This window comes from Anastrepha obliqua, chromosome 4 (assembly GCF_027943255.1).
Source record: "Anastrepha obliqua isolate idAnaObli1 chromosome 4, idAnaObli1_1.0, whole genome shotgun sequence".
In the NCBI taxonomy this organism is placed as follows: domain Eukaryota; kingdom Metazoa; phylum Arthropoda; class Insecta; order Diptera; family Tephritidae; genus Anastrepha; species Anastrepha obliqua.
In genome coordinates, this window is record NC_072895.1 from 4,611,145 (window position 1) to 4,626,741 (window position 15,597).

At 36.6% G+C, this 15,597-nt stretch overlaps 1 protein-coding gene across 1 annotated transcript in view; it reads right to left on the reverse strand.

The window, feature by feature from the left end:
* Positions 1-6,800: 6,800 nt before the first annotated feature.
* LOC129246384 (homeotic protein distal-less-like) overlaps positions 6,801-15,597 on the reverse strand; it is a 40,846-nt gene continuing 32,049 nt past the window's right edge. Inside the window, exons 3-4 of the mRNA XM_054885159.1 lie at positions 10,373-10,566; positions 6,801-6,869 (exon numbers count right to left, since the gene is read on the reverse strand). Of these exons, the coding sequence (XP_054741134.1) occupies positions 6,801-6,869; positions 10,373-10,566 (263 nt within the window). The remainder of the gene's footprint in view (positions 6,870-10,372; positions 10,567-15,597) is intronic.

Consider the following 15,597-nt stretch of genomic DNA (forward strand, 5'->3'; position numbering starts at 1 on the left):
AAAATATAACTTTAGTGGAAAAACTTGTATAATGTTTCTAGTATACAAATAATGAAAGATATTAGGTGCGCAACTAAGTTCTCGCTGTTTTTTTTTGATGAAAATACAACTTTATTCTGAAAAAATGGTTACAAGTGAATCATTGAAAGTATTGCCTATCGCTGGCTACTACTTTTTCCCATCTTTCGGGTAGATCTCGTCGTGGTAAAACTGTGCATCTTTTGAGGCTATCCACGGATTAAGGCATTTTTTGATGTCTTCATATGAATGGAACTGCTGGTCAGCTAGACCATGAACCATCGATCGGAACAGGTGATAATCGGACGGTGCAATATGTGGAGAACATGGCGAGTGGGGTAGGATTTCCTATTTTAGTGTTTCCAGGTAGGTTCTAACGGGTTTGGCGACGTGAGGCCAAGCGTTGTGATGCTGTAGAATCACTTTTTCACGCCTCTCCGCGTCTAGCGGCCGCTTCTCGCGCAGTGCTCGACTCTATCGCATCAATTGAAGTCGATACCGATCCCCAGTGATGGTTTCGCTTGGTTTTAACAGTTCATAATAAATAACACCAACTTGGCCCCACCAAATACATAGCATAACCTTCGCAGCGTGAATATTCAGCCGAGGCGACGATGTAGAATCATGAACGGGCAGTCCATATGACTTTCTTTTCTTTGGATTGCTGTAATGAATCCATTTTTCATCACCCGTCACGATGCGACGAAGAAACCCTTTCCTTTTTTGCCACTGGAGCAGTTGTTCACAGGCGAAAAAACGACTTTCAACATGCCTTGGTTTTAACTTACAAGGAAACCAAGTGTCCTGTTTCTGATATATTCCCAAAGCATACAATCGCTTGGAAATGGATTGGCGGGTAACTCCTAATACTGAAGTAAGCTCTTCTTGCGTTTGACACGGATCCTCATTGAGCAATGCCTCCAATTCAGCGTCTTCGAAGGTTTTTGGCCTTCCTTCACGTGGACGGCCGTCAACATTAAAATCACCGTCTTTGAAACGACGGAACCAATCTCGGCACGTTGTTTCACTTAAAGCACCATCTCCACAAACTTTTTGTAGCTCTCGATGCGCTTCAACCGCCGGTTTTTTTCGAATGAAAGAGGAAAATCAACAATCAATCAATCAATTCCTACGAAGTGCTCGATAATTCGAAAAATCTCTGGAAGATCCAGAGTGAAGCATCAATGGAAGTTACTACTTGAAAATATTTAAATAATTTGTCTCTTCATTGAACATTGTAAATAACCTCAATTTTGCGCTAAGCTCGAGTTCAATTCATTGCCGAGCAGCAGAAATCAATTTGCCAGCATGCAGACTCTCAAAAAGCTCTTAGTTACCTCGAAGCAGCGGCAGAAAAGTTAAGAAAAATAAATTGATGAGTCAGTTGGAAGTTGCTAATCTCAAAAATGACTTTAAGGTTAACCCTTCGCGGTTGATACCGCCACTGTGGCAACTCGGCGTAAGTGTCGGAGCCGCCAGTCTGGCGACAAGATGTCATTATGACCCATTGTGATGCCGCGTGGGGAATTTGTCCTTATCGCTCCTAAAACCAATGTGTACCTTTCAAAAATTTGTAAAATCCTGAATTCCGACAGAACCGAGATCTTCCAATTCATTAAAGGATTGTCTACCCAAAATGGTGAGTCTTCGTCTGGATAGAGCAGGACATTGACTCGTCTAGACAACTTCTGCAGAAGTCATGTGTTTGCACACCCATTCTCTGTGAAGGCAATAAAAATCTCCTGATGAAAAGACTTAGCCAGCAATAAACTGCAGAATTATTAAGCCATAAGCCAGACCTATATGTGTCTGCAGCGTCGGCCAAGCTGCGCTCATGTCCTTAGACAGCCCCCCAACCACTTCAAGGGTAGCGGAGTCCTGTAAGTCCAGGCTGAACTATGTCGGTAGACATAATAGCCTGAAGCTAACATGGGTCCCGGGACACATGAGTATTGCGAGTAACAAGATCTCTGACTCTTTAGCCAGAATGGGCTGTGAGGCCAACTTTCTTAGCCCGGAACCCGTTCTACCACTCCCTTCTGCAGCCATCAAAGCCACGATTAGCAAAGGGGTTACTCTGAGAGAGGCTGCAGATGGACAAAACTGATGTTAACTGTCATATCCGACAGTCGCACTTCCTCCTGTCACTAAGCAGAGGAGACTTTAGAAGGCTGGTTGGACTGATCACGGGCCACTTTCTATGGGCAAAGCACATGGAAAAGGTGGGCATCTCAGACTGTGCACTCGGGCCACCATATGGAGAGTAGGTTGAGACGGCGGACCATTTTCTGTGCGTCTGCCCCGCCTTCGCTCGATTCAGGCTTGAGGCCTTTGGCGCTGATGTGTTAAGAAGCGACCACCTTCGCTCCTTTGCACCACAAGATCTACTCAGATTTCTTCGGAGGTCGTGTAGATTTAAAGAAAATTAAAAAGGGAATCTGAGTGCAGTACAATGGACTCAATTGTGTCTGAGTGCTGTACTTGCTACTTGTCACGACAAAAAGAAAGCCATAAGAGGTGCCCAACAGCGCCAACATATAGCAGCTACTAAATTGATATGAAGTGTGAAAAGCTAAAATTGGCAACAGAATCATAGGAAATGCTCCGGAAAGCTGTTCGAAACAGTCATTATTGGATGCGCAAAAATCTTAAAATAAAATTAAGGCTAACATAAAAAATAAACTGAGAAATATAACAGCCAGTGAAACTCAACTGTCAATCTTGCCAAGCTTGCCTCAATGTCAACTGCACTTGAAATATTGCTCATGTATGCGCACGTATTTATGCATTTACTTGCCCATGCCCATACACTTGCATGCATTCATACCTTTGTGACAACTCTTATGCGTGTGTGTGTGTGCACCATAAGTATGAGTTAAGTGTGTTGTAAAGTGCATTGAAGTGCATTACAGCCGATCTGCGTGTGCATTTTCATTTCAAGTCAACACATACGTACACACTCACACACACACACCGACCAATTCAAACTCATGTGAGTGTATCTCATAGCTATTTCGTTTTGTTTTCGAAAATATTTATTGGTTGTGGGCGTGGGCTTCCTAATTGAATTAGTATGCCACAAGTTACTTAGTTGTTTGATAGCCTCAGACGTCAGTGACTAGCAATAAAACAACAAAGCTCTCAAATCCAGCGACTCAGCGAGTCAACGAGCTAGCCAAACACATCCCGTGCGAGTAAGTGAGGTTTACCTCAACGATAAGCAAAGTCACGTACTGCAAGTAGAGTTCTCTTGAGGAGCGAAGGTGGCAAGAGACACCAAACTCGTTCGTAGGTACTTTTGGTTGTGTGGCAGCATGTGGGTGTTGCATGTTCTTCACATTCGCAATACCGCACTACTAAGGAGAACAATACAACTTTTTTTCGCTTGTTTGTTGGGTTTTTAACTTATTGTTGTTGTTGTGAAATATTGACTGCGCGACTGTTATAAGATCGCTTTGTAAAGTCAGTCTAGGACAGCAGGCAGGCAGACAGGCTGGCAAGTAGAAGGCAGGCGGTGATATGTCAGGGTGGTGTTGCAGAATGACTCCCCCTCGTTGTAATGAAGTTTTTCATTTGAGTAGGGCGCGAACAATTGCCAGACAAGCGTGTTACAAAATGTTGAGTAGAATGCACCGTAGGAAATTTTTTGAAAAAAGAAATTAAATTAAATAAAATATGAAAGTTTTTAAAGTAAATAATTTAAATGGGCTGAAGTAGGATGGCTTCAATGCGATGCATTCAAAAATGAAATGGAAGTCGGAAAAGAAGTAGAAAAGCACTTAAATATAAAAGCACTTAATATGAATAATAAAAATTTAAATGTGGAAAAGTATAAGAGATAAGATTTTATAAAAATTTAAAAGTAGTGGTAATAGGTAAATAATACAAATACTAAAATAAATAAGAAATAATAAATATATATATACTATAAACAATAATATATATATGCAAGGGTAGTGATGTGCAATTTGATAGCTGCTCCTACGAAATGTTGCTTATCACCTCTCACTATCAATCTCCTAGCTTTTCTTTAACGTTGGTGGAGCTTTTCTCGAGGCTGAGTAAGCCAACATCGCATAAAAAATTCCAGTGGAGAGTAAGGGAACAAAGTAAAGTAAGGTCAACACCGCCCGGAGATGGACTAGGGTCTCGAGGCCGACAATCTCCTACCCCAAACTAATTGTCGTGAAACTGCAAAATTAGCCTCGGATTGATAATCGAACCCAACGATGCAGACCAACGCAAAAGCTAAAGGCCAATGATTACAGATTTTCAACATAGATTGAAGGCATGGAAAACCGTCAGAGATTGCAGATGAGCGGAAGCAGCGCCTCGATATTTTCAACAATTGGAGGAACCTACAGTTTTAAGCCGACTCCGAATGGTACTTAATTTTTATGAGCAACATCTTCTATCGATCACTACTTTTTTTCGATCAGTGTAGCTAACTACCGAGAAAATAATGTATTTCTTTTTTCCCAAAATAATATAAAACGCACGCACATCCTTTGTTGTCTTGAGAAACGAGCTAGCAGAAATCGGTTGCCGAGGGTTCTGTGACGTGGCAGCCGAAGTTGCTTGCACAATTTTGTTGTAGCTTATAGCCAAACCTGGTAAATCTACCATCCTTGGGATATTTGAACATATAATATATTTTATTATAACCTGACTCAGTTGCATTCATTTGCTTAAAATTTTCTACTGGACCCACCAAATTTTATACTACTTCTCGCATAAAAACCGCAAAGCTTTAGAAAAATGTTAACTCGGCAGATTTCTATAAATTTTTACAAAGGTACACCAATCAAAGTCTATTTTGAGAAAAACAAAAGTAACATTTTTGATACATAGAAACATACATAGGTATGTTTATGCATATTTAGGTTTATTTAATATCTGAATATATTTTAGTAAACTCCATTTAATTACTAAGTTTCTTACTTGCTTCATTTTTCAAAGTGCAATATTGTCTGTCAAAAACATTTGCATTTCCTTGCAGTCTACTTAATTTGCATGTTAACCTAATAACCTCGGGCAGAAACTTAGCTGAAAACGCCCTGAAGTACAAGAGCAAAAAGGAACTCCCTCGGATGGAAATAAAAACAAAAAACTGACCTACTCGCACCCAGCAAGAAAACTAAAATAAAAACAAACAGCAACCAGCACACAGCTGCCAATAGTGACAGCATGAAACCGGGTAAATAAATATGACTGGAAGAAAAGTGCAAAAAATAGTCAAGGCATAATTAAGAATTACAACTTCGTCAAATGTCAACATGTATAATTAAATACAGTTTTATGCAGCTTTCAATGTATGTGTGTGTATATATATATGTATATGCTTGTGTATATGTAAAGGTAGTGTGTGGCGCAAGAATGAATCCAAAAAAAAACCTTGCCAGCAAGGCTTCTCCCTGCCTTTAGTTCTTGTCCATCACAACGACGAGCTAATTATCCGCGGACAGTCGCAAGAAGTGCAGAGCACCTCGAAGCGACAACTGAAAAATCGCTTAAATCAATAATTTCTTATTTTTTTGTGTGAAACTCCCATTGCTCTGACTCATTGAAATTTTCGCTGCTCTACCGTTTTTTGGCAATGTCTCATTTCATAGCCGCCAGGCGTTGAAGGTTTTAAATGCAACTAAAAGTACCAAAAGGGTCTAAAAACTAAAAAAAAAACAACAAAATTAAACAATACAAATAGAAACAAAAATTAATTTATGAGTGCACAAAGGGTGTAACTGCAATTTAACTGCAACACCAGCACCAGCAGCAGCAGCAGCAGCAACAGCAGGAGCAGCTCCTTCTTGTGCACTCATCAGCATGGCTTATTTGGTGGCTTCACTTTGCGTAAATTATCGCGCCCATTGCACGTGCATTGTTGTTGCTTGGTTTGTTTGGTAGCGCGGTCACTTTCCAAACGCCAGCCAGCCGTCAGCCAGTCAGCCAGTTGGTGCTATTCACTTTATTTATAGCTTTTACTTTGTTGTGAATAAAGCAATAAAGAAAGCTACTGCAGGCGATAAGCGTCTTACTTACATACATACACGCACACACACACATACACATACGCATTTATATTATCATTTGACCGCGCGAAAGCGAATTCCTACGATCGATTCGACACTTTCTGTTTAGTTGAGCTGAGCGTTGTTGAATTGCTTCCTCATTGCACTGCGCTCTTCTTAGTGGCTACTGTTTTGTGATGGTGGATATTGTTGTTATTGCAGTTAGTTTATAGCCTCATGTGGCAGTAATTAAAACCGCCCTCTTGGTTAAGCGAAAGCGGAAGTCGTTTATTGATTGTTTTTTACTTTCGCATGCGAAGGGCGGACAAATTTATATGTATACCACCATGCCACGCACACACACACACACAAGCACGCATACTACAGGACAGCTATGAAAATGTTGCAGTTATAATTTACTATTCGTTTTTTGTATACTTAGTTAAGTTTTTTCTATGCCACTCGTACCTACCGTCAATATTTGCCTAGAGTTGCTCAGGCAAATAAAGTTAAGCTTAAGATTTGTGTCGGCGCGGGACATTGGCCTTCAAGAGGGCGTGTCTACTGCTTCTGCGCTTTTGTTTACATTGATTTAATTGTTTTGTTAACGCTTACTGCAGAGACTTTAATAGTACTTTAATACACACACACATGCACATGCATGTAAACATTTTCTTTAGTTTTGCTGTCCTATTAAATGCTTAATTGCGGCAGACTTTGTTTTGTGGCAGCCCAAAGACCGAAAAATCCATAGCGCATAAATTGAATTGGTTGCTATCCGCCGATTGCTTGAAAACATTTTGCATATTTTTCAGGTTTCACGAGTTTTTCAATTTTCTTAATCTGTGTGCACAGAGCACAGAGAGAACACATTTTATATGTGCAGATGTACATTAAGGCGTGGCAATTTTTTGTTTCTGCATTCTTTTTATTAGATTCGGGCTCAGCATACAATTTTTTTCGACATCGTTTCTAGCAGATTCGGTTTCTACATAGAATTCTAAGAAAAAAAGTCCATTAGAGCATAACTCTAAAGTTAATTTCGAGTGCCAGAAATTTCAAAAGAAACAGAGAGCTTCAAATAATCGGTGTTAAGGGGACAGATACCTTTAAAATTTCGAAAAAAAATTTTTTTTTTTCATAAAATGTTAATATAACCCTTTAAGAATATGTCAACCAATTTTTAGAACGTAAATTTAAGTATTTCTTATATTATAGATCGTCAACCGTGATGACTCTATTCATTGCGTTCGAGCGCTGGGAAAGAAATTTTCATGTATTCAAACTTTAGACGCGTTTTTCTCAAAACTATATTTTTCGAATTGGCGTACACGATAACTCGAAAAGTTATTGACCGATCTCCCTGAAATTTTGCACACATCTTTTTTAATATATGATATTACTTTCTATTTTAATTTAAAGTTTTCGAGAATTTTTCGAAAAAATAATTTTTTCGAAGCAAAAATAGTAGGAAAATTCGCCCCAAAATTCATTTTTTTTTTGTTTTTTTGAAGCATTTTATTCCGCGATTTTTTTTTTTTCATTTATTGTTTAATTCATATAGAAATTATGACATTAATCAACAAAAACAATTTTCGTTTTTTGTATTCAGGTCACTGACGCCGATGCTACAATGCCCGCCGATTGAGAAGCCCCGCTGCGACTTTACTGGAAGAATTGAGTGCACAATCGCCATTTTAAATGATTAGAAAGAAAAAATGGTTTACATTATTTTAATGTATAAATAAACTGTATGCCAATTTTGAAAAAAACATATCGACTTCTTCATTTTAATAATTTTAATGAAATTCACCTAAAATATGGCCGTTTACAGGTATCTGTCCCCTTAAGATGAAGATTAATGTTGATGTATTATGAAAGCTCGTGTTTTTAATAAAATTTTCATTTGATATCTATTTGTTTTAAAGAAGCCCATGATGGCGCGAAAAACAAATTATATGAGATTTTTTAATATTTCAATAAAAAAAGGGGCTGGATGTTAAAACAATTAAATTTTACACAAATTTTTTATATGGACAATTTTTTATATCAACAATTTTTTTATAACATTTTTTACCCATCTTCCATTTTTGTTTTTTTTACAACTATCAACATATTTAAAATTATTTTGATTTTAGATCCCTTTTACTTTCAACTCGAGACATCTCTTTTCTATTTTATATCTTCATTGCAATACCTCCGCCTCAAATTTTCGATTTTCCTTTCAAAAAATTTTCCTTAAGGGGACCTGGTGGTCTAGAAATTTCAAAAAATCGATTTTTAGGTTTTTCGATATGTCGAAAGTATAGTATCTTAAGAATATTCTGTGAAATTTTCATGCGGAAGTTCCCAATATTATAGCTTCTACATCCCATTAACTAGGTAGAGAGCGGTCCGCGCGCTCCTTTACCTCAAATTTTAAACTCATTGATCTCGAAACGTCTTTTTTCGGCACGGCGGCAAAAAAACTATTCAACTGAATCACTTGAAATTTGGATATGTTGTTTACAACATGTATCGCTATCGTTGGAACTAGAATCATAATTTTATTTAAATAATTTCCTATTTTTTTAAACTAAAAAACTAGTGAAAAAAATCCGATTTTACGAACTTTTTTTTTCAAAAGTGCGCCATTTTGTCAATTTTTCATTTTTTCGATTTGTTCTAGTTCCGACCATAACTGCACTCTTTCTGATTAAGAATCTTCTTGAATTTTGTGTTTCAGATGAGTAGAAGTCTCGAAATCATCTACGCCGTCCGGGTTCGATTTTTCGAGAGGGTCATCTTCAGCGACATTTTTATAATAATAAATATTGTTTCAAAAGTAAAAAAAAAATTTTTGTATGCTCAATAAACGTACTAATTAGCCCGAAAATTTGAAACATCGTTTTTTAAATTTTTAATGGCAAAAAAAAATCGTGAAAATAGGTGAAATTTTCGTGCTCTAGACCACCGGGTACCCTTAAAAGCTCGAAATAGACTTTAAAGTTATCCTCTAATTGACTTGTTTTCTTAGAATTCTATGTAGAATCAATGGAAGCAGTTATTCTAAGATCAAAGTTTGCTCAGGAATGCCTGGCAGTTCTAAATGATATTAGCACCGTCTTGCAGGTCAGCCTTATATGAGTTCCGGGACATAGAGATATTAAAGGAAATTGCAAGACCGATGAGCTAGCCAAAAAGGGTACTAATCTTCCACTACTTGAAAACAGAGGCAACATTGGAATCCCTATGGCAACTTGTAAATTAAATATAACAAATGATAATCTCCAGGAGACCAATAGGTCATGAAGAGAAGAAAATACTTGTGTTACAATGAGGCTAATTTGATCGCAAGTAGATAAAACAAAGCTCAGGAGAATTGCTCAAACTCTCAAGAGAGAACATCTCGAAGGTCGTGGGTTGTGCTGGCTATTATAGGATGTTAGGTGGGCACTCTTCTAGTCTAGGAGTATTTTCGTATGAATACTACAGAAGTTGTAGAGACGAGGAAGAGGAAGAAACAGCAGAACAAATACTTTTTTGACTCTCTTACGGAACTATCCGGACTAGGGATAAAGCCTATCCTACGCTTTATAAGAAAATCTAACTGGTTCTATGAACAAAATGGACAGTAAGGTTCCCTTGTTACACAGTTTTACCACAACGGCCAACAAAGGCTGCCACAAAGACCTAACCTAACCAATGTGGAATCCGCGTCTACTAGGAGCGATGTCGACAAAAATCGTTACATGGAAATTGACCCACACTAATGCATATACATACGTATGCAAGTACTTTTGATATTGCTTTTCTACTCCATTACTTATTTATGGAGTTATATCCAGATTTACCGGAGGCTTAGAGGTCGACCTATGCGATATGCAGAACTTAAAGACACTACTTGAAGCCGGCGAAGCAATGCAATTTTGGCCGAAATGTCGTATTCGAATAATTTTATTTTTATTATCAAATTTTGTATACCATATGTGTATATATATATATATTTTTTTTTTTTTGATTAAAGCAATGGCGTACGCTTCCAAAATATGTCGAATTCTCACGAATTAACAGAACATTCTGGTCCCACTGACAAAATCTACTCAAGAATTTTCCATTTCCATGCCATTTCTTCAAATTTTGAGCTTTCTAATTGCATTCATTGTGAGTAGAAAGTGTTTATGTAGATTGTAAATAAACAATTCATATTTTGATTGGAGCCACTCGAATCACCCATCTGAAATGTTACCCATCGATTTCCGATTACATATGGCATATCAGCAATCAGCCACTTTGTGGGTTTCATAACCCATTCAGTTTTATTATAATTGCATGAAAAAACGTAATAATCAACAATTTCCACATACCTGTGTTTGCGTGAGACCCAGACTCGCCGCTAATTCGGCTCGCTCTGGCAGCGCTAAATACTGGGTACGCTGGAATCGTCGGTTTAATTGTTGTAATTGCAATGAACTGTATATTGTGCGCGGCTTGCGCATTTTCTTGCCTTTACCATTGACGCGTAAACCGGAATCTTCGCATTTGTCGGATATGGAGAAATCTGCGAAAGGAAATTTAAAAAGAAGAATAAAATTAATTCAACAAGTTAAAGAAAATCTGTTTTATGAAAGGTTAAGAAAATGTGTATTTACATATGTAATTGATTGTCAATTATATTACCAACATTGCTGGAGATTTTTCCGATTTTAGGAGTGGAGACCAAAAATTACATTTAAAATTTCACAAAAATAAATTTTTGAAATTAATAAATATTTAATATGATAAAAAAATCGTTAAAAAAAGTATAATAAATGTATGCCATTTCATTTAAATCCTAATTACTTATATGTATTTTATGTATATTAAAAATCTGAAACTGGTTGAAAATCACTAAAAAAGCCTAGAATCACCGTCAGCTTCCACAACTGTAGATGCGTTGAATTTATGTATTTAGGTATGTGAAACTCGCGATCAAGCACCTCGGTGTTTTTAAGTGCCGAAAATCGTAACTATTATTACTTGAATAATTCATTATTTTGCCAAATTATAGTGTGGCAAAAATTGTGTCGTAAATATTGCAAATACCCGGCTTTCACTGCCCTGTCGTTAAGGCAAGGCATAAACGAAACAGCAGATATAGGAATCTTTGCTTCGCCTCCTAATTTTGGTCACTGTATTAGATCTAGTGGCTTTTTACGTTGCAGTCTTGTTTTCCATTGGGTTGGCTCAGTGAGGATTTTGAAAATTGTATGCATTATTAATTGCTTGCTGCTGTTGTGCCGTAGACTGTTTTCCCAACTGATAGGATGACTGTGTCTGAGGTCTGCGAATGTTACAGTGGTGCAATTTTCATTGCTGGGAAGGTCATAAGTGATGAGCAAATACAGCAGAGGACCTAGCACGTAGCCTTGAGGGACTTCAGCGTTTATTTCTTTGAGCTCAGAATATCCGCAATCTCGTTTGACACGGCAAAATCGATTAAACAAGTATAATTTCAAAATATAATAAAATTGTTTTGGTAGAATTGGGCTGATTTTTCGGAGCAAGCCATCATGGCACTCCTCATCATTATTATTATTATTATCTCACGCCAATCTCCGCCCCGCATACCGCGCGAGACGGGGTCCATTTGCACCAAGCACGACGGCCGCTCCGAACTGCAAGTCGTGTTGGCACTTTTATGTTTAGTGTTTTTTTTTAATTTGGTTATTTTATATAGAATTATAAAATATTGCTGTTGTATGGAGGTTATCTCACTTCTCTTTTTAATTAAAACTTATTATATTTTTTATTTGCTATATTTCGTTAGAGATTTAAGTTTTATCTTGCTATTCTGCATGTTTTAAGAATCACCGATTTTTGAATTTTCTGATGAATATTAGGGTATATTTCTAAATGTTTCAGAATGGGTATAAATGCTTTGTGTAATATCCCATTGGCTGATATTATAAATGGAATGGTTCGAACATTTTTTTGTTTTCATACACGTTTTATTTTTGTGTAAGTTCACTGTATTTATATTACTATTATTATTATTTATTAGGAAAAAAATATAGATATTAAGCCAAATTGCATATAAGAGTGCAAGCTACAATGGCCATCGACTCCGAATATATAAGTAAGTACTTAGTATTAGAATTATATTAAATTATGCAAGTTACATTCTACTAAAAAATTAAAAATTCTCAAAATATAACATTTACATAGGATGGTGTTCTTAGCAATTTTTGATACTGATTGATAATTAAATGTTTTTGCCTTATACTCTCTTAAACCAAACAAGTGTTGAATATATGATCGACGAACACAATATTGCTGCAAAAAGGCATGCTGGTTTTGGACTTCCGGTGAGAAGATGTTGGTGAGTTATTTGCGTATACCCGAACCTTAGTCATGTGAAAATGGTTGCTTGTAGACAAGTGACATTGCTGGGGTAGAGAAGTTTATCGCAAGTCGGGTTAAGGTCGGAGTATCGATGATGGTAATTTCTCCATTCTGGGAGTCTCTTTTGGTGGGAGTAATATTTTCTTCACGTCATTATAACCGTTTGTCTCATATTGAAAAGTAGGTGCTAATCCAAAGTATTTCGCTGCAGTATCAGCGTGTTCATTAGCAGGAATGCCGACATGGCCAAGTACGCCTTATCAAAAGCCTTCGATACGTACAAAAAGACGACCGAGCAAATTTTCTCTTCTCCAAACGCATTTTTGATCGTGCGGGTTACCCTGTACACTCGTTCGAGATGGTTGGATGTTTGGAACGGAATCCAAATTGGTGTGTTGGCATTATCTTTTTATTATTATTTATTAGAGAAATATAAAATATTGCACTGCCTGCATTGGCTTTCGGTGTGTCTTTTTATTTTCAATGATGTTGTTAATGCGCTTTATAAGTTTTGAGAGCGTTGGTAGTAATGAAATTAGGCGATATGATCTGACATCGATGGCTGGCTGGCAGGGTTTGAAAAACAAAATTACTTTTGCTACCACCCAATAGATTGGGACGTATTTTAAAATAAGAATGAAATTCATTATATGTGAGTTGTTAGTGTGGAGATAGTTTTTAAGGGAAGCAGTTTTGAAAATTCTGCAGTGATTAGATCGAATCCTGGTGAATTTTTAGTTTCATTATTTTTATTTCGGCGTCTCTTTCTTTGTATGTAGTTAAATAGACCTCATCAATCGCGTTATAACGCATCTGACTGATGTGTGCTACTTGTGGCGCTTTGTGGTGCATTTATTACAATATTAATTTTCGACAAACTTTAAGTAACTCGCTTAAATGCTTTTTATTTGCTTGAAAAGTGGTAGGCTTATTTAATTTCTACTGAATTTAAGATTCCGATTCCACATTAGAAACATCCCGAAATCTTGGAAAATCCATTAGCTGAAAAAGCGTTTCAATATTTTATTGCCAATGTGGAACACAAACATCTTCATGTCGAGTCGTAGGCTCTATGAAAACTAATGAACAATAAGTGTATTGCATTTACCTGAAGGTACATCAGTTGCCACAATAAGGAAAAATAGCCCACAACCACAACCGAAACGCAGTTGCTATAATTGCACTCATTAAAACCAAAGTTCAAAGCACTTGAAATGTAAACAAACGAGCATACACATACACACGCAAAGCAAACTAATAGTTTTACTTTTTATTTTTTAAGTAGTGTGCGTGGCATTAACACTTAAAATTAAAAAAAAATAGCAAAATAATTTAATAATTGTCAACAAGATTGCCTCGCTCAGTAGTTCGCTTGAGTTGAGTCGCCGAAGCACCACGATTGCTCTCCACACTACTACATTTCGCAGCAATACTCGTAATTAACCGTTATAGCGATATGTAAAGCTATTATTATACAAATCGACAGCCACTTAACAATTAGATGAACAGCCAAATTGGCTGGCGGACAGAGAGGAGCAGACAGGCAGCGGCGAGGTATATATATGTAGGTAAATTGTAATTGTGCGAGTGGATTCGTGCACTTTTTACTCGTGAAACAAATACTCCATGTACGAATATGTGAGCTGTTCGTTTACAGCTGTACAGCTTTATTACATTCGGCCTTCAGAAATTCCACATTGCCGCCTACGAAAGCAAAAGTCCGCTACAGTTCTGTTAGCCACTTGCAGAACGAAATAATTAATTGTGGCAAACAAAAATGTACAGTAGGTTCTGTTTTTATGCGGCTTTTTTTTATGCGGTTTTGAAATAGTGCGGTTTTTTTTTTTAAATTACAAAATGCATGTCGACTTATCGGGAATTGTACATATAAACAAGATTCTAAACCAGCTAAGCAAAAACTCATCACAGATTCATGCGGTCTATGGAACGTATCTATTGTTATAATATGGGACTAGTGCCCTTTTTTATGCGATTTTATTACATTATTTCAGATTTATGCGGTTTTAGCATTTGAAACGTATCTATAGTTTTACTATAGAACTAGTAGCTTTTTTTATGCTGTTTTTTCTTTATGCTGTTTCTTGCGGAACGTATCTACCGCATAAAAAGAGAACCTACTGTATTTACATTTACATTTATAATTACATAGACAAACTTTTCAGAGTGATAGAGGTGAGTGTATAATTTTGCAGTAATTCAATATGAAATGCAAGTGCAGAAGTAAACAATTCAATGTCTACAGAAACAAAACAAATTACATAATATGTGTTTTTTTTTGGAGACGCATATATTTGCATATAATGTATGTGTGTGTTTTCGCACATTTTTCTTCAAAAGTGGAATTATATGATGAAGGTAATGATAAAAAATGGGTTCAAAATATACAATGGTGCCAAAACGATTGATGATTTGTAATCAACATTTGAAGCTGAAACGATATGTTTAAAGTCCAATTCTTTTATCTTTTACTAATTCGTGCTTAATTTCATTGCTATTGATTTTTTTATTAGTTATTAATTTTTATTTACTTCACTTCATTTCGCCATATTCATTTTTTAATAAATGAATTTTATTTATACCAAAAAACTGGTTATAAATTCATTCATACACGACCAGTTGGAGGCATTCAACCACTTTTCTTTTTATTTGCAACTTCGAATAAATCAAACTGCCCACAAAGCAACATCCAACACTTGTTTACTTAGGCATTCAAACATAAGTTGGGACACCTGAAAACCCACGAAAAATTAGTAGCTGACATTTTTATGTGTATATTGACAGTAGCCCACTGTGTCGATCACAGCGGGGTGTCCACCTTTAATGTGCAACATGAACAATAATTCACTCATAACAGCAACAACAGCGGCTACACAAAGTAGTACGTACAATAAATTAAAACAACAAACCACAAATTCATTCAATAAAAATGAAGTACGGAAAATGCGAGTATGATTGCATAGGAGTGTGTGTGTGTGTGTTTCAAAAGAGTATTTGGTGCGGCGGCAATACTGCGCAGTAGCAAAAGTAGTAAAAAGTTAAATAAAAAATATTTGAAATTTTCAAAAACAATTTAAATTCATTGAATGATACTCTTTTGATATTAACGATCTATGAGTTAATAATTCATGTAAAGGATTTTTCAATGGGTGCATGACACAACTTAGAGTGCATGACACACAGAGACTTA